Below are 25892 nucleotides of genomic sequence, written 5' to 3'. Positions count from 1 at the left end.
ACTACAATTGTGGGATATTTTCAGAACCCCGGCTCGAGTAGGTGCTCCTCGTAGTGAGCAGCAGTGGGAAGTCGCGGGCAAGATCTAGCATTGGACAGCGAGGATAACCAGAGGAACTTCACTTCCCCCGCTCAGTGACTGTTCCCCTCTCATATGTGCCATTGATTTGGATCACATATCACGAAAGGCGTATAGTCGCTCTTGGTTCAATCGCGTACTGTTTTCATTGTGCGTGCTGAGGCGCCAGTGATAACAGTCTGGTGAGATTCACTCGAGCTTAACACAACAGAAGCTTGCAAGACTTCGCACCGGAAATCAGCTGATTAGGCTGCTCTTCTGTCCCAGCGACTATCACCGTGTCCGTGCGGTAGCTCATTGCAAACTATCACAGGCCCGCTCTCTAGTCTATAAATCACCTCGAACCCTCCAGGAACGTCCAGTCCCCCGCAAAAGCTCGCCCAACCCGACTTAACAAAACGTTTTCTCCAAAAGAAAGCACCATCTCATCAACTTCCATTCCCCTCACCATTCAATCCACCCAAGATGCCTGAAGAATACTCCCAGCAGACGCAACCTGCGACGCAGCAAGTTCTTGATCCTCGTCGACTCGGACGAAATAACTCGGGCCTGAACGATGGCGACATTGCGGACGTCTTAGCCATTCTTCATCCAGCAACACCGACCGCGATTCGAATTGTGGAGCATGCGGCGGGGTTTCGACCGCAGCACGTGCTGTTCCACCATGCTTTGGATTCCATGGACGAATCGATCGAAGAACAAGAGACGATAATCATCAACGACAAGGGCGAGAGACTGGGTCAGAACTCACGCGCAGGCGCCGATCTGGCACTACGCATGACCTCCGCACGCACACTACGGTTGAAGCAGCTGGGCTTTATCTTCGGCAGAAACTCGAACAGTGCGGATATCGTCTTCGGGTCAGACTCCGGAAAGCGCATAAGCAACCAGCACTTTCGGATATATCTCAACAAGGACGGTATATTGATGCTTGAGGACATGTCCACAAACGGCACTATCGTGGACGACACACTCTTGAAGTGCAAGGACGAACGCTTTGCTAAGATCAGGATGCTAGGTTCAGGCTCGATCATCTGCATCCAGAGCACCAACGAAGAGGACATGATCAAGTTCATCGTCCGTGTGCCATCGCGGGTAACACATATGGACCGCTTCCGCGAGAATCTTCGGGCCTTCATCGCCGAGTGCACTCCTGGTGAGGACCGGACCAATGCCATCCAGCGGGTCAGCAGACAGTACACCGGCCCCGCCATGAAGTGGGATGGTGGTGAGAAGTACAACATCGTCGGCGTCCTGGGCAAGGGCGCTTTTGCCACTGTCCACCAACTCGCGACCAAGATGGAAGGCCGATTGCTAGCTGCAAAGGAGCTCGAGAAACGCCGTTTCATGAAGAATGGCCAGCTTGACAAGAAGATTGACAACGAGATGAGGATAATGGAGAGTCTCCGGCATCCGAACATCGTTGAATTCGTGGAGTACTACGACGCGGGAGAGTACTTGTACATCATTATGGAGTATGTGCGACACGGCGATCTCCAGGCATTCCTCAACCAAGGAGGACCCATGAAGGAGCCCTTGGTGAAGATGATGGCACAGCAGACGTTAAGCGCTCTAAACTATCTGCATCGCTCAAAGATCACGCACCGAGACATCAAACCGGATAACCTCCTCATAGCAAGCATCGACCCTTTCGTAGTAAAGCTGTCGGACTTTGGCTTGTCGAAGGTCGTCCAGCACGAAGAGACATTCCTGAAAACTTTTTGCGGCACCCTCCTGTACTGTGCCCCGGAAGTCTTCCCCGATTACAACAACTCCAGGGGTACCAAGCGCAGGAGAGGCGCAAAACAATACCACGCCTACAGCTCATCGGTGGACATTTGGTCTTTCGGTGGTGTCCTCTTCAACGCTCTGTGCGGTGAGCCGCCTTTCAGGGGTATTGCTGACCAGACTGGTGAGGCGATGTACAACAACATCATGAACACACCTCTCAACACAGCACCTCTTCAGCGTGTAGGCGCTTCAGCTGCCTGTATTGATCTTTTGACCCGCATGCTCCAGACCGATCCAGCATTGCGTCCGACAGATCGGGAATGTTTGAACCACCCGTGGTTGAAGGATGGTGCTGTCTTACCCGCTGACCCAACTCTGCAGTCCATTGTTGAGGAAGATGAGTCCGAAGATGCTGGACAGCAATTGTCGCAATTGAGTATTGGACAAGAAGACCTTCCTGGTTCTGACGAAGAGGCGGACATTGACGACGAGTTGCTTGAAATGGTTGCACCCAAGCGAGTGCGCGCGGATCCGTTGTACCCTCGGAACCAGGTTCGCGACCGCGATCCCAGCACAGATGCGTCTTTTCGCTCCGAGCGACCGATTGAAGAGGGCGAAAGCTTCAGAGTGATGCCCGCATCTGGACGTCAGCGATTGTTCGGCGAGATCGGTCAATCTGCCTTGCAGAGTTCTGGTATTCTCACCAACCAGGCTCACGCCGCTCTGTCTCCCGCCGAAGCCCCCAATTCTTCTCCACGAGCCGCGCTGCCCCAAACTAGCAACACAGTGGGTGGCGCTGAGCACAACGTGTCCACCGTCAATGTACAGCTTGATGGAGGTTTCTCGTCCCCGAGCTTGTTGGGCGCGGAATCCATGGTCCGCGAACTCAACATGGAATCGCCGCACTCGCCAATCTCCAGAACCCAGAGCCCCGCTATGCCGGTGACCCCTCAGACACCTGAGATGCTGCAGCACAGCTCGCTAGACGAAGGATCGAAGATTCCTAGCCAAATCAGCGAACCCACACCGAAGGCTCGGCCGGCGGCTTCAAAGCGCCAGATCAGCTTGCCGTTAACGGCATCGTTATTTTACGACCCGGCCGATCCGAGCACCCACAATCTGGAGTATGCTTCTAGGGTGAGCGGACATAACTTCATTACTGCGCGAAGGGATTCCGAGGCTGGTGCATCTGCGTACGAAGATACTGTACGGGCATCCGACACCAGCGGCACCTCTGAACTCTCCACCAACGAGGCCGCGGCACCATCTCCAGCAGCTGATGTGCCTTCCCTTCCGTCCGAGCTGAACATTAGGCCCCCTCCAAAACGTCTAGGCAAGATGATCGCGACACCAGATTCTTTCGCTCCGGGTCTGATGATCAATCTCGATCAGAGTAAGACGTCCTTCGGTCGACAGCCCAACAACACGGTTGTTTACCCTGATAGCCGAGATACGCGAATTCCCAAGACTGGTTTCGTAGTCTTCTTCTACTCCTCGGCCGATCCAAGCAAGGGTACCGTGGAAGAATTGTCTCAACAGGGCAAGGACTGGACGAGCCTAGAAGGGCTGAAGATCGGGATCTGGACTGCAGCAACTCACGGTATCACCGTGAACGGCAAGCATTTGAAGAAAGTGGACGACAAGGGCCGCGCCGTGTATGGGCACCTACACACGGGCGATATCGTGCAGGTGTACCAGCACAACAAGACTCCGGAGTGCTTGAAGTTCAAGTGCGAGTTCTACGTCGGGTCCGGAATGAACCCTCGAGCTACCGGTGACAGCTTCACGACGATGGTGGGGAACAAGCTCCAGCATTAGGCACTTGACTTGATCCCAACTGTTGTGCGCGCAGCATATTCTATTGTACATCATTCTGCAGTTTAGCGGGCGTTGGAGGTCAATCTTGTCATCACATTTCTTCTGTATTCATGTGAGTTTGGCGTTTGGGCCTCAAGAAGGGACAAAAATGAGCAACTTATAGGGAATTACCCTGGGGCGTCTTATTGTAGCGACGTCGAGTGTCAGTGCCGGTGACCTGAAATTTATGAGAGACTGGGGAGACCAGGAACTGGGAAGGACGCTGGTCACTAGATAATATACTATACAATTGTCACAATAAGAACGAATACAAAATAATCAATAGAATATAGGTATCCTCGGTGCTGCCTTGCGGGAAATGCATGCTCAGTGATTGGGCGAATACGGTTAGGGCGAACATGATCCGGAAGTGACAGATGGCTCCAACCAGGATTACAAGAGCTCCACGACTCCACGTCACGAACATCTCCACAGCTTGTTCCACCTCAACTCCAATATGCGGAATTTCTGGGCACTTCCGGCTGTCTTGCGCATTGCGCTCGCAAGCCAACACGCTTTCAGTGTGTTTGATGACCTTCTGGCGTTCCCTCAGGTAAGATGCGCTCGAGTCCCACCTGTCGCATCGGTGCTGATCATTCGTCCAGTATGAAGTGACATGGCCCGACACATATGTCACCGAGGACGACGCAACATCGCTCCTATCGCCACATGCATCGCCCAGCTCGAGCTCCGCGATACCAAGTTCCCAGGAGACGCAGGAGCTATCAAAGCGTGAAAAAGGCGCGCAAATACCACCTGCCGAGGATGCCCTCGAGTATACGTACGAAGCCGTTGTACTGCAGGGCCAGCGCTATCTATGCAGCATCCCGACAATACCCGAGGAAGTCCCACTGAACAGTACGACAAGCGCTGAGGAAGCAAAGGCCGAAGAAGAGAAGGAGCTGGTGCGCGCCACAGACCGTGGCTGGGAGCTGCTCGAGGGGATGAAGGGCAGCTGCATATACTATCTGAGCGGATGGTGGAGCTACAGCTTCTGCTACAAGAAGGAAGTTAAGCAGTTTCACCAACTACCGCCGAGTCGGGGTGTGTCTCTCTATCCACCAGTCGAGGACACTTCGGTGCACAGCTTTGTCCTGGGCAGATACCAGAAGGAGAAGGAGACTAAGAAGGATGCGCGGAAGACTCTGGGCAGTGAACAGGGCAGCAAAGAGACATTCGACGACGAGGGCAATGTGAAGGATGAGTCGGAGAGTGCGCTGGACCTGCCGAGACTGGAGAGCAAGGGATCGAGCAGATACATGGTGCAACGGTTGAATGGAGGCACCGAGTGCGATTTGACAGGCAGACCGCGAAAGATCGATGTGCAGGTGAGAAATGCGATAGCACTATAAAACGACAGTCTACTAACATACCTCACAGTTCCACTGCAACCCCCACTCCGCCGACCGGATCGCCATGATCAAAGAGACCAGCACATGCTCCTACCTCATGATAGTTGAGACCCCACGCCTCTGCCACGATGTGGCTTTCTCCCCACCTCAAGACAACCTCGCTCATGCCATAACCTGCCAGCCCGTCATCCCCGACTCGGAAGTCGAGGACTGGAGAATAGCATCGGCAGCCAGACTGGCGGCTAAGATCACAGAAGCTGAGCGCCTCATTGCCGAACACGATGACGCGAACTCCAATCCTCTTCGCGAAGTCACTGAAGGACTCGAAGGCTCTTCCAAGCGCGGCCCCATTATTGGAGGCATCGAAGTCGGCGCCCGAGCGCTCGTCGGCAGCGAAGGCAAGGTCATCGAGAAGAGCGTCGTCGTGGGCGGCGGTAAAGAGGTCTTCGTTGCTACTGTAGCAAGCAGCGACGGCAAGCAAATGTCCAAAGAGGACATGAAGAAGTACAACATCGCAGACCCAAAAGACGTCGAGAAGTTCAAGACCAACTTGAAGAAGCTGGCAGGACGAAAGGGTTGGAAGCTAGATCTCGTCGACACACCAAAGGGGCGAGAGTTCAGGGGCATCATCGAAGCGGATGATGCGGAAGAAGGACAGAAAGAAGTCAAAAAGGAGAAGGACAGAGAAGAAAAGGGGAGAGAAGAGAAGGGCGGCATGGGTACTGACAAGAAACAAGCACCGAAGCCGGCGGCGGACGAAGACGAAGATGAAGATGAAGATGACGAGCCCCAAGAAGGCAGTGAGGAAGTATACAAAGACGAGCTCTGATGTATCCTAGCAATATCCAAGCAATATCAACCCTACATCTCCTAAACAGGCACCATAATCGGATTCATAACCCCCGCGCCCCCATCCACCCGAATCTCACTCCCAGTGATATAACTACTAAACCCACTCGCCAAAAACCCGACCGCCCTTGCCACCTCCTCAGGCCTCCCCGCCCTCTCCAATCCAATCAGCCGCCTCTGCGCATCTTCCCCCTGCAACTGCGCCGGCGGAAACTGGCCCTTCTCCATGTCCTCGCCCCCCGCCAAATCCACCCCAACGTCAATCTGCCCCGCGGCTATCGCATTGATCCTCACCCCGGTACCTTTCAACACCAACACGCCGGATCGCACGCATCCCAGCGCTGCATGCGACGCCATGCTGAACGCGGGTGACCAGCAGCCGCCGTATGTGCCAGCCACGGAGGTAACCACTATGATACTCCCATAGGGCGCGTCTTTGGGGGCCGCGTTGGGGTATGAACCTTTCGGCGTGGTCTTCTGCATCGCAGCGGGCGCGTATTTGAGCGCGAAGAAGGCGGGCATGGCGTTTGTTTCGAAAGCGTTGAGCAGGTCATTTGGGCTGGTGGATTGAATCGAGGGGGGTCCGAGGTGCGACGTTGAAGACGTCCAGATATCCAGGCGGCCCCAGGAGTTCAGCACGTCGTCGATGAGTGCGAGCGTGGCTTCCTCGGAGGTGATGTTGTATGGGTACCCGATGACTTTTGTGTTTGGGAATTGCGCGTTGACGGCGTCTGCGAGCTCCGAGTATGGTTCTGAGGGCGACGAGGAGCAGGCGTATATACATGCTGCGCCGTGGGCTGCGGGGGAGGGGATTGGGTGTTAGTAAACTTCTGGGTCCAAGATGTTAAGTTGTCTCTTTGGAGTTTGATTGTTCCAGACGTTACGCGGAGAATTGGAAGAAAGGTGAAGGCTTACCAGCTAATTCAGTCACTATGGCCTTGCCCACGGGCTGCGTAGCACCCGTGACTACACATACGAATCCATACTAGACACGTCTGATCAGCCTTCTTCTCCCTCTTTCCCGCTTCTCTTGAATTCGCTCACTCACCAACTTCCCATCCGCGCGGTACGGCGAGAAATGCTCCGAGTCCAATTGCGTCTGGGTCTTTGTGTTGGCTTCGGTCATCGCGTTGGTCAATTGTACGTGTTATCAAAGAATACGTCGGCAAACTTTCACATTATGCTCGGGGACTATGGGTGTTTTTGTTTGCCCATACGTGTCAAGCTGCGGGGAAACGTGCATTATGTCAATGTCCATATCCACGGGGCGCGGAGATGCATAATGGGAGGGACGAGGTTGGCTGGAGCTGGAGCTGGGGAGGGCTTATCGCGGGACCGATAAGGGATGTGTGTGGTGGTGTTACGCGGGGGTGTGAGGGGCTGGCTGGCGGGGTGAAATACATGCGATTCCTAAAAGAAAATGCCATATAGAGATTTTGATGGTTTTCTGAATGGGATGGTTTTCCGGCTATGAAGCTCCTGTTCTAACAAACTCGCCTCCGCCCGCCGTTTGATTTCTCGTGCAACGCCGCCTTGATGCTGTCAAAATCCTGCGCTCATCGCCCAATCGCCTTCGAACAACACAACACACACTGAATTCCTAGTCCCACCATGCTTCTCCCTACGCAGTCTTCGCCTTGTCCTCCTCCTGCACCTTCCTCATCTCCTCCCTGGGTGGGAGCACGTCCGGCCCAAAGCTCAGTGGCAACAACTCGCCCATTGTCCGCACAATATACTTCCCCTCCTTATTAAACATGAAGATCGGCGTCTCGAGCGCCAGAAACTCGCGCAGAAATTGTCTGCACATGCCGCACGGGCTGCAGAAATCGTCAATGTCCGTGGCCACGCCGACGGCCTTGAATGACCCGATGCGATAGCCCGAGTGCACGGCTGTGCCCATGGCGACACGCTCGGCGCAGGTACCGACGGGGTATGCGGCGTTTTCGACGTTGGCGCCAGTGAGGATGTGTGAGAGGGGGTAGGTCGGGGCGAGGGCAGAAGGGGGCCGGGCGAGATGGAGGATTGCAGGAGGAGGGAGGCGCCGACGCGGAAGAGGGAGTACGGGCCTTGGAGATCCTGTTAGTATACACATCCTTCGATACTGCGAAAATGGGCGAAGCTTACAGTAAGCCCTGGTCTTTGCGTCAATACATTGCTCGCCGATGATTTGCAGCTCTTGCGCGGATACGCCGTGGATCAATCCATCTTTGTCGGGGACGGCTTCGGCGGAGGTGAAGGACGTGGGTGACATGGTGGAGGGAAGGAGAGAGGGTGCGAAACGCGACGCGGCGAGCTTTGATGGAGGGGTGGTGGGCCGAGGCTGGCCGGGAAGGGAAGGTACGTCAGATGTCGGAAGACGCCGATGGGCGTGAAATGGTGTTGCGGAACAGAGATAGCAATCTTTAGGCTGTCTGTAGGTCTTGAGTAGCTTATTGTCTTTTGTTGGTGGACTACTAACGCACATTGTGTTTGCGCCCTTCCAAATTCACTTGTCTGAATGGATGATGCACCATGTTGTTAAACAGACATTGCTACATGCAAAAAGTAGGGTATCATCTCTCCGTATCGTAATCTAGTATGCCTTCTTTTATCCCTTGCTCACCTCTAATGCTGCAGCACAACCGGCTTCCCCTTCTCCCACCCATCAATACTCTCCTTGATATTGATCCAATACCGTCAACTTGACCGCCTCTTCTTTTGCTCCCGCAATGTCGTCCTCCTTGAACGCCTGCTCCAACACCTCTTCGCTCCGCCTGATCTTCTCATCATTTTCTTCCCGCAACCCCACCAAATCTCCTTCGCTCTCCGCCTCCTCAATTAACTCTCTTGCCTCCAGCACTTCCATGAGTAGCTCTGGATCATCTACTTTCGCAGTTTCATCTTCGGCGACTTCAATTCCGCGCAGCGATAGTAGATATTGTGCCCGCAACAGCGGATTCTGCAGCGTTTTGTAGGCTTCGTTTATCCGGGCGGAGAGCGCTTCGGCACGCTTTTTGTCGGATTGAGGATGCATGTCTGGGTGCGCGCGCGCTTGTAGTTGCAGGAACTCACGCTTGAGGGCGGAGAGGTCGATAGTGAAGGGCGCGGCTGGTGGTGGGCCGTTTGGTAGCGCTTTCGGGAAGAATGAGTAATGCGTTTGTGGTGCGCTTGGCTGAGAGGTTGATGAAGAGTTGAAAGGTTCTTCGCGTTTATTCGAGTCGGAAGAGTTGGTTTGAAAACGTCGTTGTGTGAGCGGTGGTTGTGTATGGTGCGCGCAGAAGACGCATGGTACGGCTTGCCTTGCGCTGAATGGCAATGACGGTTGAGTGGTCATGGAAGCGCGAAGCCGGCGCACGGCTGTTGACCGTACTGATCGCATTTTGAATATTTGCTAGTAATACAATTTTTGGAATTCGTGTGTCGTGTTCGATTATGGCTGGTGAAGATGGCGAAGAATCAAACTGTTCGTCAAAGTTGCGGAGCGAGCGCGGAAGTGTCTAGCATACTTCAGGGTCCAATCGGTTACGTCACCTCCCGCCAATGTCAGTGACGGCTTCTACCCACATCTCTCCAGGGATCGAAGCCGTTTAAATGAGTTAATCAGGAATACACTTTGTAAATAGTTTTAGCACACCCATCCACCATCAATGTTCCACACAGCACCCGTGACAAAAGATGCCTTTTCACTTAGCAAGAAAGCAATCACATGTGCCACTTCCTCCGCTTCAGCTCTCCTCTTCATGACGGGAAATTGTAGATTTTTTTCTACAGCTTCTGGGTTCTGGCTTCGGAGCATGGGAGTATCAATCAAGCCTATAGGGAGTGGGACATTAGATTCTTAGATCCAAAATTTCCAAAGTGAATGTCGCGTACCAGGTGCAACACAATTGATCCTCAGGTGCGAATTCTCCTTCGCAGCAACTTGACTCATGGATGTGACGGCTGCTTTAGTCGCGCAGTATGGCGCGGCACCAATAGCACCGAATTGGCCGAAGACACTTGCTGCTGAGACCTGAGTAGCGATCAGCATACGAGAGACAGGAGTAGGTGAAGTCACATACAATACTTCCCCCAGGTTTCATAGCTCTGATCTCCGCTCTTAAGCAGTTGAAAACGCCCTTTGCATTCACAGCGAAACTCGTATCCCAATCTTCATCTCTTGTCTCGACCAATGGCGTCGCTTTTGTGAGAATACCAGCCATGTTCACTGCTCCGTCGAGTTTGCCGAAACGGGATACTGTATTGCCAATCCACAAGTTGACTGCATGTTGATCTCGGACATCGACCGTAGAATATATTCGATCGCTTGGTAGAGACGGCACTGTTTTCTTTATGGAAGGATTTGCATCAGCGAGAGAGACACAAGCGCCTTGTGATGCGAGAATGCGTGCAGTTGCACGGCCAATGCCTGATGATGCGCCTGTGATGGCAATTACTTTTCCACTAAACGACATAGTAAGTTCAGTCAAGGGGTGGAGTGTGAGTTGTAAGACAGGAGACAGACGAGTGTATGATAGAATTGGAAGAATGAGAATGCGCCTTTGTGCACACTTTTTGCATTGAAAGTATACCTTCTCGCGGTAGTTATCGTGTGACGTGTAATGTTATACGATTCGATGTTATTGGTCTATCGCTCATTCGAGTAGATCACTACTGAAGAAATGATTCGCGTGTGCTGGCGGTTCCGGTCCTACGTATACTTTGCTAGCGCATCGAGTTGCAAGGTTTGCCGCCCTGCACATCGCCGCATGTTTCGTAACATTGAATTGTCCATCTCCTCCCGACGGCCCGGGTTGCAATGCAGCGCCACGGCGCGCTATGATGATGATGATGATGATGATGATGATGATGAAATTCAGCACGTATCATTTGGGCGTGCAGTCGGGCAGTCTGATATGTTTCGAGTGACTCCCCAATTATCTTTACATCGTCCAGGACCATCGTGACTTCCTGTGTCACTCGAAAGTAGCCCCGAGACCTACCCGCCAGTACAGAAGCATACAGTTCAACAGAGCCTTCACATTCCATCGGCCACATCCAGAGGGCTTTGGGCAGGGGGTAGCCTCAAGGTTCGGCAGATTTAGGTTCTTCTGCGTCTGTGTCTGTGTATTCTTCAGCCCTGCGAATCTGGTCTTCGAAGTCCTTGAGCAATCGCTCCGTAGCTTCAACATTCTTCTTCATGTCCTCAGCATTTTGCTTGATGCCGGCAAGCTGCTTTTCTTGCATAGAGCCAGGCTCAGGCTTGATGTCACCGAAAATGCTGCTGCTCTGTTCGAAGTAGCCCAGGAGCTCTTTCTGCCTGGCCCAGTTCAGCCGAACCTGCTCAGCTATCAAATGTGGACTGTAGCGATTTTCCCAGTCTTCTGGGAGTCCCTCGGGCATTGCATGAGTCTGGATGATAAGGTTCTGGGTGACAGGTTCTTGTTTTCCAGGCTGCTTTAGCCGCTTCTGCACATCCGCGATGTGATAAGCGAGTATAGCATCGCGCGATGCGAAGTCGCTGGCCATGTTGTTGAGCAGCTGAAGCTCGCGCCGCATTATGTCCTTTTCCCTGTCTTCTTCTTCCATAGTGTAAAACTTGTGCTCTTTGACAGCCAAGTATTGCCATACGTATTGCGCTTCAGTGGCCGTAGCTCGTCGAATCGCTTCTAGCTGTTCGAGCCAGTCATGTAGAGCGTTTGTATCTCGGTCTGCAAGGCGATCCTTGTATGCTCGGTAGCCATGCTCGACATCTGGTCCCCTCAACTCTCCCTTGTTGAATTCAATCTGAACTACGGTGTACTGCTCCATCTCCTCCTTGTTGATGCCTACGTGGGGATCTTGGGCAAGCTGACCCGGCTGGAATCCGCCCCTTAAGACACTTGGACTATCGCCCGCCCCCGGCTCAGAAGCAGCAGAAGCAGCCTTAAAAGGGTTGAGCGAAAGTCTCCATATTGGCCAGGTGTAGATCGCAAAAGCAATCTTACCAGAGCGCGAGAGCGCCTCCTGGGCTTTTGCATCTTCCTTCAAACGGTTATACTGAATATGCTGGATATGCGCATCAGCTGCGCGCATGAGCCGTTGGGTCTGGGGTGGTATGCGCGCCAACCCGAAATATGGAGATCCAAGGACAGTTCCTGCCGCGAATCCGACAGTGGCAGCGCCAATGAACCGCCTCCATCCGGCGACTCCTGGAAGGGCTCGAGGATTCAAAGCTAAGAATGTGAGAGATATCGCTCCGCCTATGCCCACGTCTTCCTGGGTCCAGTGCTTTGTCCTTTCCCATAGCTTTCCAGGCTTCGGTTCGATGTTGTCCAACTTGAAAATAGCCCGGTTTATTTCTCGCCTACCATATCCGTCGAGCGTGAATATCGGCACGCCCGCCGCGCTGAAAAATGCGGCAGCTTTCAAGAAATATCCTGGACGCGAATGGCCAACCAGGGCGAGAACAGATGTGGTAGCACATGCGAATCCAACACCTACTCCAGGTAAACCTATAGTCGCGTGTCGTGCGGGAAGAGGATCGGGTTGGCGGCGCGTAAGAGGGTGTTGCCCTTCGCCTACGAACGGTTAGACCTGACATGACGAATCGCAGATCGCAGTACAGACCCTCGGGCACAAAAAGCCGTACCATTTTGCCTATATCACGCTCCTGGGGATGGCTATGGAGAGCGATTGGTCGTGTCCATAGCTACGATTAGAAGCCATGGAAGGATGTCGAGCGGTTATTCGTGTCCGACCAGAAGCTTCGGTTAGACGCGTTCATGATGTCGACGATGCACGGCCCCGGCGGGTAGCGTATTCACCACGACAATCGCCAGTTTGTTTTTGGTAGCAAGAGTCTATCTGATGTGATTTAATAAGAGTTCTTAGTTTGTAATAAATTGGGCATGGACAGGAATTAAATGAGCAATTGGGACCTGGCTGAAGCTCGCAGACGCGTCGCGTTACTCCCGCATGCCGTTCCTAAGCTACCCCACCTTTGACAGTCCGTCATGTTTCGCCTCACCATTTTTCCCCACTTCGTCGTTTTTTGAATTATTTTAATTGTGTTTATAAACATAATAAGTTCGGATCTATACATCAACAGCATCAAAGCTCGGTCTTGTGGTCTAGTGGTATGATTCTCGCTTAGGGTTAAACCCGAGCATAGCTTGCGAGAGGCCCCGCGTTCGAGTCGCGGCAAGACCCTTTTTTGCTCTTTTGTGCTGTGTGAATGCAGTCCAGCATGATGCGCTTTTTACTTTTTGTTGTTGAACTCTTGGAAAGTCGATACGTACAACATTCAGTGACTTCGTTCTCACGTTAAATGTGCACGTGGATCTTTGCTCCCTGTGCCACATGTACTACGGATAGTATGACGCCATGTGCAAGTCTGTGGAAGACAATACGATCACGTTCTCATCGAAATCAAGTATTACTGAAACATACCGCCAGGAACAAGAACTTCTTTTGATGAGGAAGGTGAAGCTGCAATAGGTCCGACTACATCTTGGCCATCTCAAGCTTCACGGAGTCGATAGACGGACCTGGGCGCCGGCGAATTGTTGTCCAGGCTACGCATATCGCCTCTTCGCGTCGATCGATATAGCCCACCCGGCGCCGCCGCGCATGAATCCTTATCGCGCCTCGAAGTCTGTCTGGGCAGGTGTCGGAGTCTTGGAAACGGCGTTGTGACCAAAGCAGAAGGTGGAGGCTAGCGCAAATCTCGATCCTGGCCAATGGTGGTGCGAGTCAATAGTAACTACCCTATTCGGCCCATACCGAGCTTATGGGCAAGGAGACCACTTGCCTTTCATTTGGAGACAGCCAAATTAGGCTGGTGAAGATCACAAGAAACAATGTATATAGGTCTCCCATGTCCGCGGTAGAATTGAAAGGCACACGGTCACTCTCGTTCTTCCGTGCACATCCATCCTCCTTTTCCATCATCATGAAGTACTCACTCGTTGCATCTCTGATTCTTCAGAGCACAATTGTCGTTGCCGACCTTCTGCCCGTTCACTTCAAGGCGCCGACTGCGGCACACTTCAGAGACATTGTCCGCAATGATACGTACGACTTTGGCTGCCGACCGGTTGCAAAGCCTACCGATGATGGGCACTTTACTCTCCACGCCCTGCTGACTGAGGACCAAATCGCTCATGTCACCAAGGAGTATGAATTTGCGCCGGAAATCTCAATCCACAGGCAAGACTTGTCCAAAAGGGCCGCGACCGCACCCATTGGAACTGGAGACCGCTTCAAGTCCGGCACCGTCGCACCTGTCGGTCTCGGACAGCAGGCCTCAGGCGCAACTATCAGCAGCATCATGAACGTTGCCGAGATCAACTCTGCTGTTCAGGCTCTGGCCAAGACCTATGGTGTCAGCACCATCACTCTGCCGAACAAGACCTTCAACGGCGCCACTCAGGTTGCTGGCTTCGTTGGAGCTGGCACGGACAAGAGCCAGTACCACCTCTACCTCTCGGCTGGTATGCACGCTCGCGAACGTGGTGGTCCCGACAACCTCATCTACTGGATCTCGGACCTTCTCGCCGCCAACAAGGCCGGTACCGGCCTTACCTACGGCCGCAAGACATACACCAATGCTCAGGTGAAGTCTATCCTCGCAGCTGGTATCGTCTTCTTCCCCGCCGTCAACCCCGACGGCATCGCCTACGACCAGTCCAGCGGCTCTCTCTGGCGCAAGAACCGCAACACGCGTTCCGGCTCCTCCGGCAGCTCCATTGGAGTCGACATCAACCGCAACTTCGACTTCCTGTGGAACTTCCGCAAGTACTTCGACCCCGGCGAGTCGCCAGCCTCGACTTCGCCCAGCAGCGAGGCCTTTTACGGCACTGCTGCGGCGTCGGAGCCAGAGACCAAGAACCACATCAGCGTGTACGACTCGTTCCCCAAGATCAGGTGGTTCATGGACATCCACTCCGCGACTGGTGATATCTTGTACTCTTGGGGCGACGACGAGAACCAGAACACCAACACACAGATGAACTTCATGAACGCTGCGTACGACGGCAAGCGTGGTCCCGTTGGCGACACCGTGTACAGGGAGTATGCGCCTGCTGCTGATGTTACAAACATCAAGAACGTGGCATCGAAGACGGTTGCCGCGATGAAGGCAGTTGGTGGCCGTTCGTATTCTTCAATGCAAGCCGTCGGTTTATATGCCACGTCGGGAGCATCAGACGACTACGCGTACTCGAGGCACTTTGCCAACTCAGCCAAGAACAAGGTCCATGGCTTCACGATGGAGTTTGGATACGCGACCAACTTCTACCCGACGAGCAGTGAGTTCAACCAGAACATTCTGGACACGAACGCTGGCTTCATGGACTGGGCGTTGGCGGCGATTGCCGTTGGTTTGGAGTAGATGGTGCGATTTGTGGCGGTGTTGTGGTGTTGGGGCGAGGAAGATACCCGTGATGATGTTATGATGGTACGGCTGTGTTGTTGTTCTTTGTATATACATACTATTCTTTCTAATGCTATGCTTTGTAAAGTCGATACTATACCTGATGTGTTTCCTATGTTTGTTTCTTGTGGTCACTAAGAAGCAAGTACATCAAAGATTGCTTGGAGCATGTTCAGTTCAGTAAATCAAGTCTAATTTAAGTTCGCTATACATACGGAATAGCTTTCCCACTTCACTTCCCCTCGCTGAGCATACGTGACCTTTTCCTACTATCCTACTCCATAGGTACTTCAGTTGGACCATCTTGCGGCTTGACGTATTTGCCACCTGAGCCGCGGGGTCGCAATTCTCGTCCGCCAGCTGTCTCGGGAGAAGGCGGATGTGCCTCTGGTGGTGCTAGCGTCTTTCCCTCCCTACGCTTCTTCCTCTTCGGTGCTCCCAGCGTGCTAGAAGTACTAATAGTCGCTGAGCCGGTGCGTGAGCCAGGTGGCAACCCGATTGGATCATTTGCTGCATCTGCCATTGTGATCGGTGCGGTCGTAACCGTTGCAGTCTCTGCATCTGGTTCCATGCCTGGCTCAATTTCCGGCTGCGGGTCCGGTTGCTTGACCACTGTGAACTCGATCCTACCTGAGCTTCGTCCCATTTTCGTGATTGACAAACCCTGTCTCCGAGCCTAAAAGACCCCAAGATGTCCTGATCTCTGCACAGCTGATTGAGAGCGATTTCACGCCTATTATGACCCCCAATTGCTCGGCAAGTTCAGTCTTTCCGTGACCAGCTGGACCTGCAAAGGCAAGCAGCAGTGATTCTGACTTTTGCATCGCCACATAAGCGAAGACCAAGTCGAAGCTGACCTGAAGAGTGACACGAAACAGATCGAGTTCAATCAAACAGCCGTCGGTTAGCATCTTTAGTGAGAAGAAGTTGCTTCTACTGAGTACTCATGTCATCAGATTTTGCATACATATGTAGGCGCTTTCTGTCTTCTCATGAGCCATTCGTCACGAATGTAAGTAAAATTCCCGGATCATCGCTCTGGTAGACATTATCGTGGGATGACCGTATGGTAGTCTTGTCATCACGAGCCTGAATCACCACCTAAGACCCCATCGTAGCATCTACCAACGTAGAGTATCGTTGAGCCGGACTTTACAAGCCACGCTTCCCTTTCGATGCAGCGTGTTCCTTGGATCTACCGGAGGTCGGGCAGCATCTCGTGCTTGATTGAATTGCTCTTTGCACGTCGAGATTGATCGTGATGTTAGTCGTTCCTGACAATGCAATCGACTGCAAGGCCATCGTATGCTTAAAGAGAGCTACTATCGCAAGGTTGATACATGAACCGGCTTCTTCCTTCTCGGACTATCTAGTATGAGAGAAGGCTGCAGGTGGCTTCCGAGGGTTGAGAGAGGAAAGAATCTTGCCAAGCCACTTACCGCATCCAGCGTAGCGCCATCCCGCTCCGACGCAACATCGAAGCTCAGCATCGCAAGGTCCGGCGCACTCCACGACCGCCAATCCTCACACAATGCAGTCACTCCGCAGGACAGCAGTGACTGCTGCCCGGAAGGGCCGAAGTACTCTCCCGCGCCAGCAGCGCCGCTTTGCTCACGATGAGCACGCCCACGACCACGGCCACGCACCCGTCAACGAGCCCATGGGGGTACGTCTACCGCCTATCACTTGCAATTGAAGCACCGGAGAACATATGACGGGACTTAGGCTGACCCAATTGGTATATAGAACGGCTTCTGGTTTACCTTTGCGACCATCCCCGCCGCGTGGGCGGTATGGTACGTTTCGCGCAACAACAGCGACGACTCGCAACCCTTCTTCACCCGCTTGATCAACGGATACACGGAGTCGTCTGAGAAGTTGGCGAAGATGAACGATCTGCACGTGCGCATGGTTGAACAGGCGGGTGAGGACAGGGTGCTCTTCAACAACACCGCGCCTCATGACCATGTGGAGATGAGGTTCCCAGAGTACGTTTGACAAAATTACTCGCGCACATGAAACTTCGTCGACTGCGTGAAGAGAAGGAGGAGATTTGAGGCTAACATAGCTGCAGGCTCATGAATGTCGGATCTCCGTACAACGTCCCAGCCGGCAGCCAAGTCTCGATGGAAAAGGTCATCGAGAAGTACAAGAAGATTGCGTATGAGGAGAACGAGCGCAAGCTCGAGGCTCTGAGGAACAACGAGGTGCCGTCGGAGCAGCCATTGAAGCCGCGCATCCTCAAGGGTTCAGAGAACTCGTCATAGAGCAATGGAAAGATTGATTGTGTATATATCCAAGGAATGATATCCATTTCGTTCGTGTTCACACATGGTCTGTCCGTCAGCTCACTCTCAGTCTATCGTTGTCTTGTCATTCATCACTTCCTTCTTGTCCCTAGGTGTGCCTAGGTACTAACCACATAGTCTTGGTGGCTTCGAGACCATAGCACCACTCTCCGTCCCCACAACAACAAACGTCAGCCACTTTCCCTATCATGTCTCTTTAGTACCATCCTGTATAGACCCTTGCACACAAAAGTTCGCAATATTTGACGTGACAGATCGAAGGCTGTGTTGATTCTGCGGCCATGTCATATATCGTTACACCTGAGGTTACCCGAATCCTCCTAGCATGTTTTCGGGTCATGATTACTTTGCCGAGAAGAACTATAATGATGATTGATTGCCCTCATTTCAAAGTGGATTCGAGATGATCAAAGCAGCGCCTGGAGACTTTCGTGTACAGGAGACAATGAACAATGGAGAATGGATCTAGGCACGAACAATTTCAGGAGCCATGAAAAGCTGTACTCCTTTCTTGAACATGACAACGCATCAAACTCATTTGGTGAATTGATCATGTTACAGCGGCGCACCCTGGAGGCGTTCGCAACCCATCGATACCTGAAACTGGCCAGGATCATGCATGCACAGTTTCAGCAGCCGCGCGAGAAGAGTACGGAGAACCAGGCTAGTTTGATATCAATTTTGAGCAACGTGAAGACATTTCTATCGTGTAAAGGCAATCAGCTTGTTCGCGACCATGGCTCAGGAACTAGGAGGTACGTCACGGCCAAACTAGGTATAAACGGCGGGAGCACGGGCGGTTGCCAGGGCTGCGCGCCCCACTTTTGAACGGCTGCAGATCGCTCTAGGTACTGGCATCACTGCACTTCACTTCACGATGAATGTCGAGAAAGTGAAGGTGAAAGCCAAACGGAAAACTGTAGTGACTAAGCATGGAGCGCGCTTGCAAATTCCATGTATGAAGCCTTTGCACGGCCTTCTCTTCAACAGGCAACAGCAGCAGCCGCCAACAGACTAATGACTACAACTTCTTAATCATAGCTAACATCTACCAGCCGGTGAAGCTGCTGCTCACACAGAGAGCTAATGGGGTATGTCTCGTCAGAAAGACGCACCGAACTTTGCTTTGTCTCGTCAAATTACCAATTGTCTGTCGGTGGCTGCAACAAGACTGAATGTCTCAGCAGCGGAGTACTCGTTCAAACGAGACACTTGAGATCCGCAAGCACCTTTAGCACATGGTCACTAACGCACCCATGCACAGCTTTCAAGTAATGGTCGTCAGCATCTCGAAGCGGTTTCGGGATTTCTCGTGGCGGAGAAAGGATGCCCCAGGTGTTGGCCAGTCAGGTAGGGCTAGCGCAAGCCAGGAACATTGATGCCCCTGCGTCCCAAACAGGGCGCATTGACAGCATTCGTCGCGCGCCGTTCTGAACCCCGAGCTTCGATAAACATTGATCCATTTACATCGCACAGCACATTGCTTGCATTTCACCCGCGCATTTCTCTTATCGAGTCTGGACAAGCTTCAATGCTAACTCTTTTTGCCCGCACACAGCACCTTTGCTCCCCCGCCTCAACTTGGACCCTCCCCAGCAGCATGACATGAACGGCACCGCCAGAAACCACGAGAACGCATTGCGCACCCCCGACGCGACACCACCGCGCCCATCCACTGCCAGCAACATGCCATCCTTCACGACACCCCGCCAAGTATCCGGCCCTCTCGCCGTTGAGAACGGGCTCAACGGCGCGGATGGAACCGCAGCCGCGGCCTGGAACCGCCCCAACTTCCACAGCGCCCCAGGCAATTCAAAGACGTCACAGTACATCGATAAGATCACGTCCGAGAACGACAGGCTGCGCAGAGAGCTCAAGGTGGAGAAGCTTGCGCGCGAGGAGGAAGCAAAGCGAGTGTCGGCCGCAAAATCAAAAGCCGAGGACACCCGAGCCAACACACAACACCTACAAGTACTCGCAGAGACCAATGCGCGAGCAATCGAACGGAAAGACCGCAAGCTAGAAGAACTCAAGGCCACGCTCGACGCCGAGGTGCACAGGCGCAAAGTAGCCGAGCAGAGGGCCGAAGAGGCACTGAAGATGCTCGGAGATACGCGATCCGAGACACAACGCCAGCTCTCTCACGCTTATGAGATGAAGCACATGGCCGACACCCACCTCGAGACGGCGCGCGACGGCTTCAAGCGCATCACCGAGGGCTACGAGAAGAAGCTCAAGTACATCAACGAGGAGCTCAGTGAGCTGCGGCGGCTGCGAATCGAGGATGCGGACAAGATCAAGCGCCAGGCCATCATCAGCGACCAGCTGCAGCACGAAATGTCACGCACGAGCCGCACAGAGACAAACCTGTCGCACATGATGGACGCCTACAAGGAGGAGCATCGCAAGGAGATGGACAGACTCGTCACCGAGGCAGAAAAGATGCGCTCCTCTCTTCCCGACAAGGAGCGCGAAGCAGAGCGTCTTGTGGAGGAGATGAAGGAGACACGCGACAGGATGAAATGGGTTATGACGCAGCAGAAACGGCAAGACGGGACACTCGAAGAGCCACTAGAAGCCACACAGAAAAAGCAGCCCAACACGCCCCAGCAGCAACCTCAAGAAGCGCCCCAGCAGAAGCGACAGGGAGGCAAGCAGCAAAAGCGCAAAGGGGGCAACTGAGCGCATCACTTGCGCATTATTAACGACTATAACGACCGCTGCTTGATCAAAGCGCAATATGTACAATATATCAAGGGCAGGCAACGGGCATTCTTCGTCTTAGCATTTCTCTGGCACGGCAGGCGTTACTGGATAGGACTGGAGGGCGGCTGGGGGTACGACTGCTTCTAATCGTTTCGTCTATGAAGCAGGAGCTCTTTTGCTGTTAACGCCCCAGATACCCGTCCAAATTTGACACTATACTCACTGCTTTCCTCTCGTCAAAGTGTTGTTTCATCATGCTATTCTCTTTCGTGACTACGTCCTCGCGTGGTGTGCCTTCCTCTTCACACCTTCTGCAAGCGTGACTAAGCGGCAGTACGCGATTTGAAGGCAGGAACCGCACGGCCATTTCTCTGACATCCTTTCCCAGCTGGTCTCGAACATCTTCTCTTCTGGGCTTGCACATGAACTCCTCTCCTCGCCTATCGTGTACACTGGTCACCATCAAACACCGCACACACTTGATCGTTCTCCCTGCCACCGAGGCTAGCGACTTCTGCCACTGACACCCCCAGACACGTACCCTACCTCTTCGTTATCCGGTATCATGTTTTGTGTCCCACCGTTCTTCTACGATGACCCGCAGACGATCATACAAGACAGGCCTTGGGACGTTGCTGTCGATCTCAGACCGTACACAATGCTCATGAGAAGTGCCATGTTCGTTTGTTTGGATACGATCAGCATTGAAGCGATCAAGGAAGAACTTTTCATTACTCCACTTTGCCAATATAAGTACATCCAATTCTACCAGTGCTTGCAATTACAGATATCGCCCAAATGAACTCCGGAAAATGCAGACAAACAACTCCGAGTTCGCACGCTTCAGCCACTCCCATTGTATCACAAGTTACGCCAAAAGCAGGGACGAGATCAAGCGCGGGAAAGTAATTTTTCGCCTGTGCAGTGCAAGTTAGCAAGTACACAAGGCAAACCGGATCACCACAAACTTACCAAGAAACAGACTAGTTGACCGGAGTACCGCACTGTGGACAGCACTTGCCAGGAATGACCCAAACAGTGTCACCGCGCTCGAGACAGGAGGGACAGCGACGTCCAGGAACCTGAAGAAGTAGCAATTAGCTAAGGTACAGATGCGTGTTCGGTTTCTGAAACACTTGCCGGCATGGTCAAGATACCTTCCACGTCAAACATGCAAGGAACGGCGACCTTGTCAATAGGAGTGTGCTGACACATGATGGGTTGAGATGCAGGAACGACGTGGACAATGAGCTATTGTTTGGAGACGATGGGCTACGCGTAGCGACGATGGTGAACGAGAGTAAAGACCGAGGTCAAGGAACGAGGCTGAACGTTGATGATTTTCGAATAAGAGACAGGACGACACTTTATACTTGAGCCGTTGAGCGGCACCACAGTCGAAAGGGAGGCACACTCTATCCGCCGCTACGAATTTCCTGTGGACGTGCAGCACGCTTGTAACGCCTGTATCTATTTGCATGCAGAGCTCACGGACTGAGAACTCGACCTCATACCGAGTGTACGGTATGCATACAGACTATAGTCACCGTGTATCGTTCTCCATGGCGAATCGAGGATGCATGCACGATGCGGTACTACTCCAGGGTAGATACGCGGACACGATGTCCCATCCATGGTGCCGGGAAGCGGCAGGCCCGGGATACCCTGGGATAGGTCAGGCTACGATCCCCTCTCTCGAAGCCACAACGAACACGTCTGCAATGCCGATCAAGTTCTCGGAACTCTGTTGATCGAGTTAGCACCCAAGCGAGTCCTCGCAACGAGAAACCTTGATGAAAATGGTAATGCACAAGAGCTCCACTCGAAGTCGAGACAGGCCACAAGGTATTTGCACTCAAGCGCTAGCAAGGTATCATCGCAGAGCGGATAAGCGTAAAGGGTTATGAAGTTCAAAGATGATGCGGAGACTCGTCGTCTGGTCACTTCTCTGGGAGGGACGCTAGTCAAGCCACGGACCCTTTTATTGTGGACTGCCATGCAGACACTTCAAGAAGCAAACATCGACCCACAACAGTCGGCATCCCTAAGACTTTGTTGACCTCGGAAGCAGATCGGTTCAGCAGGGCCACTCGCTGACGAGCTTACGCATCAGAGAAACGCTGTTTAAGTTGTGATCTGCTGCAAAGTTCCTCGAACGAACTCATCTTGCGGCCAAAGTCCCGGTACGTTGTGGCACTTTCAACCACCAAACGTAGCACAATGTCCTACCTGACGCTCCCGATTATACTAGTATTGCACAATGATCGGATGGAGGAAGCCGAGCTAAGGCTCCGCGAGCTTTCGCAAAAGAGTACTCATCGTTTCAGCCAGCCGCAGTTCGGCAGGTACTAATCCCTGTACATTGTTGGCACCATGCCAGACTCGACGCTCGTCGAAGTTTCGACAACGTGACCGTAGACTGATATCGTGGTATCGTGATTCTCCGGTACAAACAATTACAGTCATTGCAGTTTGTCCGGGTGGTGGCTACACTCTCGGTTTCGCTTGTCTTTGCTGAAGCAGCTAATGCTGACGGCTTCGACAAATTTCTTACTATTATCACAGCTTTCATTGTAGACATTCGATTGTTGTACAAGAAGCAAAATGCTGATTTCTGGACTGAGCTGAACCTGGGAAGACTACCGAACAGAACTTCACACCTCAATAGCCGATCTTTTCGACTTCAAGCCTGATTGAGACTGCAATTTGGGTTCGGGGTATTATAAGGCCCCAAACATCGCAATGCTTCAAGTCCATCACCAGCTTATCTTGAACATAATTCCAAAGACAAATCGTCCATTGTGGCATCCAGTTACGGCATCATTTGGCAATACTCGAGTTCCTAAACTGCCAGCTTCCTCATTCATCCTGCGTATCTAGTGGTGTCCTCCAATTCGTTGTACAGCAATTCGAGACAGCGACACCTATGTACATCTCGACTGGTAGCCATGTCTTACGTAGTTTTGACCTAGCGAGATAACACACTGACTCTTCAGGACCCGACATTCTAGCATGTAGGCATGATACCTGGGAGCAGCGTGGCGCTCGAATTGAGCAAAACAATGGCCAGTCCACCAGGTCACACAGATTCTGGTTGCCCGACGGCCGGGTTACCGCCTTAATCGGGACCATCGTCGTACCTTCGTACTTCTGCTGATTCGGCTCCTGGGTACTCGGCACACTATTCACTCAAAGAAAAAATTGTTTCGGGTCATCCCACAAACGAGACAGACTCTCTACACTGCGAAAGGTTTCCTCCTCGATCCAATACGTCCAATCGCAATGTCTACCATGCAGGCTCATAGTCCACAACGTCCTGCGGTACGAACATATGATTACAAACCCGGAAAAAATTCAAGTGCATTGCTCAACGGTCAAGACACGGCCTGCAAACTTGCGTGTCGTCAACACTACATTGACACGCCGTTGCATGGCATACCTCAAGTAACTTACGATCGATCGTTGGAAACCTCACACCGCATGTGTATTGTGAGCACATGACTATGCAGTACCCAAATTCGTTGGCTAATGCTGTCCTGGCTGTCGGAAGTTATGACATGCATGGCGTCGTGCCACTCCATGTATGCCGACAACAAGAAAAGTTGCATCCGAGTCCTACCACCAAACAGACCTTGTTCCCATGCAAGACGTGATTGGGTCATGCATCCGCATCGAACTTCACTATCGGATACGCGATGTACCCGCCGAGACCACCAAACGAAACAGCGGTGACCGTTTTCAATGAGCTTCGCATGTACCACAACACCAGACCTCCTTGTGATCCTAGGCAACAGCGCCGGTTGATAGTGCCGGCCCATTGATCGTACTTATGTACTCACAACGTTACGGCATCTGCAACTCGCCATGTGGTTATGCACGTCATTTACCCCGACTTCTCTCGGGCTTTTCATGAGGTACAACAGCATCACAACAGCTTCACTAGGCGTTGGTAATTGGTAGTAGGCCAAAAAAGAAACAACCGGAAGCCACTACGACTCTGCTTTGCTCGTATGCAAGATATCTGGCCTTATCGCACCGTTTAGGATATTGGCTGCTCATGTGCCACGAGGTTAACGATGTATCGCGCTGCGGTACAGTGACACAGTGATATGCTGACCAAATAGTCGAGTGTGTTCTCTGATTCACTGGGTATCGCGCCAGTGAAAGTTGTGAAGATCATGAAGGGCTACCCACAAATTGATATACCATTTAATCTCCGCTCACCAGAGCAAAATTTGTCGAGGAAGTTGGCACCGCCTCGACTAGGACCCAGACACATGGCACACGGTAGGTCTCTGTTGTACGACGACACGAGCCCACAAACCTGGAATACGCAACGCACAACCACGAAAATAATCACCCTTAGCAGCATGCGAAATCCATCTTGCTTCGGAAGCGGATGCGCGGCCGTACTGTCCAGCTTTTGCCCGCATACGATTGTACAACCTCCGCAACAGATATCCATGACCCGTACATTCTGATATGTCTACGAATCTCGATGTCTGAACATGGAAGCGCATATGGCAAGAGATTCGCATGCTACCTTTCCACTCGGGCAACCCATCCACCCACCCAACAGCGTGGGCGTCGTCTACACAACCTCCACGACGCGTCCACCTAGCATACCATTCAGGCTCGTCAATCCCGCAATCGAGAATGCTCTGCAGAGCAGACGCGAGACATGCACATCCTCACCTATGCACGGAACGCGCGCACAACAGGCCTCGGAACCGAGTGGCCACCTGACTTGACTTGCTACGCTTGGTATACACTTGTGTGGCAACCACGTCACACTCGCGGGCGTGGTGTTTCCTTGCTGGGAAATGATGGGGACACGACGATGATTGATTGTGCGGCGTGGTTCTTGTCATGTGGTGGGTTTGACTGGGTTCGAGAGGATGCTGCACTTTACTGGAGTTTTGCAACTTGATGCACTTGTTTCTTGTCTACGGGGCCAAGGTTTACCCACGTGACGTGCACGAGTGAAGATAGGAGACGGAGATGTGATGATCATCGTAGAAGATATTGATGACTATGGGAGCTAAGCATAATTGTTCGCCTGTTTATGTGTAATTTCATGTGATGTGTGATACCATGACATGTACTATTCAGAGCCAACTCCACCTTTAAAACACTGATCAAGGCAGCTTAACATCTACAAGTCGCCTACCAAGACACCACTGCACCTCCACATCCTTAACACGCCTCAGAGCAACGCAACCTCGCTCCTCCACTGCCGCCGCTGACTGCCATACCTGCCCAGCCGGCCCTTTTCCTCCGAAAGCAGCCTTCCGCGCACAAGCTGTCGGCCTATCGGGAACAACTACACACAGCGCACCAGGTATCAGCCTCAGGCACAAGGGAACCGAGATTGCTCCACCACTGTCTACCAGGTTTGCGTCCTCTCCATACTAACCGTCTTCCGAATCCTAACCAGCAGCACACCCTTGGTCACCACGCCATTCGCATCGTAAAGATGCACCATGCGGATACCAGGCTGCAAGCGATCGAGGCGGAAGCACGCCCAGGCGGCTAGATCGTCGCTGAGACGTTCGTCGTCCATGACTTTGAATCTGTCGGGAGGTGAAAGTGGTTAGCTGCATGTTCATCGAATTGATCGGACGGTTCCCGGGCCCC

The 25892-nt window shown here is 52.6% G+C and overlaps 12 protein-coding genes and 1 non-coding gene across 13 annotated transcripts; 7 read left to right on the top strand and 6 right to left on the bottom strand.

Moving 5' to 3' along the window:
* Positions 1–543: 543 nt before the first annotated feature.
* Positions 544–3627, top strand: SNOG_04124 (hypothetical protein; the record flags this gene model as incomplete). The annotated part of the gene is made up of 1 exon (XM_001794496.1): positions 544–3627. One exon carries the CDS (start codon positions 544–546, stop codon positions 3625–3627), a length of 3084 nt encoding a protein of 1027 aa, XP_001794548.1.
* A 496-nt stretch (positions 3628–4123) lies between these two features.
* SNOG_04123 (hypothetical protein) lies at positions 4124–5847 on the top strand (the record flags this gene model as incomplete). The annotated part of the gene is made up of 3 exons (XM_001794495.1): positions 4124–4219; positions 4272–4994; positions 5047–5847. 3 exons carry the CDS (start codon positions 4124–4126, stop codon positions 5845–5847), a joined length of 1620 nt encoding a protein of 539 aa, XP_001794547.1.
* Positions 5848–5888: 41 nt separating this feature from the next.
* Positions 5889–6993, bottom strand: SNOG_04122 (hypothetical protein; the record flags this gene model as incomplete). The annotated part of the gene is made up of 3 exons (XM_001794494.1): positions 5889–6619; positions 6783–6816; positions 6916–6993. 3 exons carry the CDS (start codon positions 6991–6993, stop codon positions 5889–5891), a joined length of 843 nt encoding a protein of 280 aa, XP_001794546.1.
* Positions 6994–7488: 495 nt separating this feature from the next.
* SNOG_04121 (hypothetical protein) lies at positions 7489–10048 on the bottom strand (the record flags this gene model as incomplete). The annotated part of the gene is made up of 5 exons (XM_001794493.1): positions 7489–8187; positions 8542–9018; positions 9481–9659; positions 9720–9858; positions 9908–10048. The coding sequence occupies 5 exons, from the start codon at positions 10046–10048 to the stop codon at positions 7489–7491; spliced, it is 1635 nt and encodes a 544-aa protein (XP_001794545.1).
* Positions 10049–10910: 862 nt separating this feature from the next.
* On the bottom strand, positions 10911–11900 carry SNOG_04118 (hypothetical protein; the record flags this gene model as incomplete). Its single annotated transcript, XM_001794492.1, has 1 exon — positions 10911–11900. The coding sequence occupies one exon, from the start codon at positions 11898–11900 to the stop codon at positions 10911–10913; it is 990 nt and encodes a 329-aa protein (XP_001794544.1).
* A 1026-nt stretch (positions 11901–12926) lies between these two features.
* On the top strand, positions 12927–13016 carry SNOG_16614. Its single transcript is given in 2 exon segments — positions 12927–12962; positions 12981–13016. It is a non-coding gene; the product is annotated as a tRNA-Pro (tRNA).
* Positions 13017–13758: 742 nt separating this feature from the next.
* SNOG_04117 (hypothetical protein) lies at positions 13759–15469 on the top strand (the record flags this gene model as incomplete). The annotated part of the gene is made up of 1 exon (XM_001794491.1): positions 13759–15469. The coding sequence occupies one exon, from the start codon at positions 13759–13761 to the stop codon at positions 15196–15198; it is 1440 nt and encodes a 479-aa protein (XP_001794543.1). The 3' UTR covers positions 15199–15469.
* A 45-nt stretch (positions 15470–15514) lies between these two features.
* Positions 15515–16151, bottom strand: SNOG_04116 (hypothetical protein; the record flags this gene model as incomplete). Its single annotated transcript, XM_001794490.1, has 2 exons — positions 15515–15866; positions 15904–16151. The coding sequence occupies 2 exons, from the start codon at positions 16149–16151 to the stop codon at positions 15515–15517; spliced, it is 600 nt and encodes a 199-aa protein (XP_001794542.1).
* Positions 16152–16769: 618 nt separating this feature from the next.
* On the top strand, positions 16770–17572 carry SNOG_04115 (hypothetical protein). The gene is made up of 3 exons (XM_001794489.1): positions 16770–16906; positions 16987–17228; positions 17315–17572. Exons 1-3 carry the CDS (start codon positions 16772–16774, stop codon positions 17505–17507), a joined length of 570 nt encoding a protein of 189 aa, XP_001794541.1. The 5' UTR covers positions 16770–16771; the 3' UTR covers positions 17508–17572.
* A 713-nt stretch (positions 17573–18285) lies between these two features.
* SNOG_04114 (hypothetical protein) lies at positions 18286–18567 on the top strand (the record flags this gene model as incomplete). The annotated part of the gene is made up of 2 exons (XM_001794488.1): positions 18286–18304; positions 18398–18567. The coding sequence occupies 2 exons, from the start codon at positions 18286–18288 to the stop codon at positions 18565–18567; spliced, it is 189 nt and encodes a 62-aa protein (XP_001794540.1).
* Positions 18568–19154: 587 nt separating this feature from the next.
* Positions 19155–20231, top strand: SNOG_04113 (hypothetical protein; the record flags this gene model as incomplete). Its single annotated transcript, XM_001794487.1, has 1 exon — positions 19155–20231. The coding sequence occupies one exon, from the start codon at positions 19155–19157 to the stop codon at positions 20229–20231; it is 1077 nt and encodes a 358-aa protein (XP_001794539.1).
* Positions 20232–20330: 99 nt separating this feature from the next.
* Positions 20331–20822, bottom strand: SNOG_04112 (hypothetical protein; the record flags this gene model as incomplete). The annotated part of the gene is made up of 3 exons (XM_001794486.1): positions 20331–20411; positions 20479–20566; positions 20797–20822. 3 exons carry the CDS (start codon positions 20820–20822, stop codon positions 20331–20333), a joined length of 195 nt encoding a protein of 64 aa, XP_001794538.1.
* A 4639-nt stretch (positions 20823–25461) lies between these two features.
* On the bottom strand, positions 25462–25818 carry SNOG_04111 (hypothetical protein; the record flags this gene model as incomplete). Its single annotated transcript, XM_001794485.1, has 2 exons — positions 25462–25578; positions 25672–25818. The coding sequence occupies 2 exons, from the start codon at positions 25816–25818 to the stop codon at positions 25462–25464; spliced, it is 264 nt and encodes an 87-aa protein (XP_001794537.1).
* Positions 25819–25892: the final 74 nt, after the last annotated feature.

The sequence above is a fragment of the Parastagonospora nodorum genome (genome assembly GCF_000146915.1).
Source record: "Parastagonospora nodorum SN15 chromosome Unknown scaffold_6, whole genome shotgun sequence".
In the NCBI taxonomy this organism is placed as follows: Eukaryota; Fungi; Ascomycota; class Dothideomycetes; order Pleosporales; family Phaeosphaeriaceae; genus Parastagonospora; species Parastagonospora nodorum.
The sequence above is the reverse complement of the archived record's forward strand: the minus strand, read 5'-3'. Positions and strand labels throughout refer to the sequence as shown.

Excerpts from the sequence above, each read along its gene's own strand:
- SNOG_04115 (XM_001794489.1), top strand. The coding sequence starts at position 16,772 with ATGCAGTCACTCCGCAGGACAGCAGTGACTGCTGCCCGGAAGGGCCGA. Across the intron at positions 16,907-16,986 it reads CCGTCAACGAGCCCATGGGG|AACGGCTTCTGGTTTACCTT; the intron begins GTACGTCTACCG and ends ATTGGTATATAG. Across the intron at positions 17,229-17,314 it reads GTGGAGATGAGGTTCCCAGA|GCTCATGAATGTCGGATCTC; the intron begins GTACGTTTGACA and ends ACATAGCTGCAG.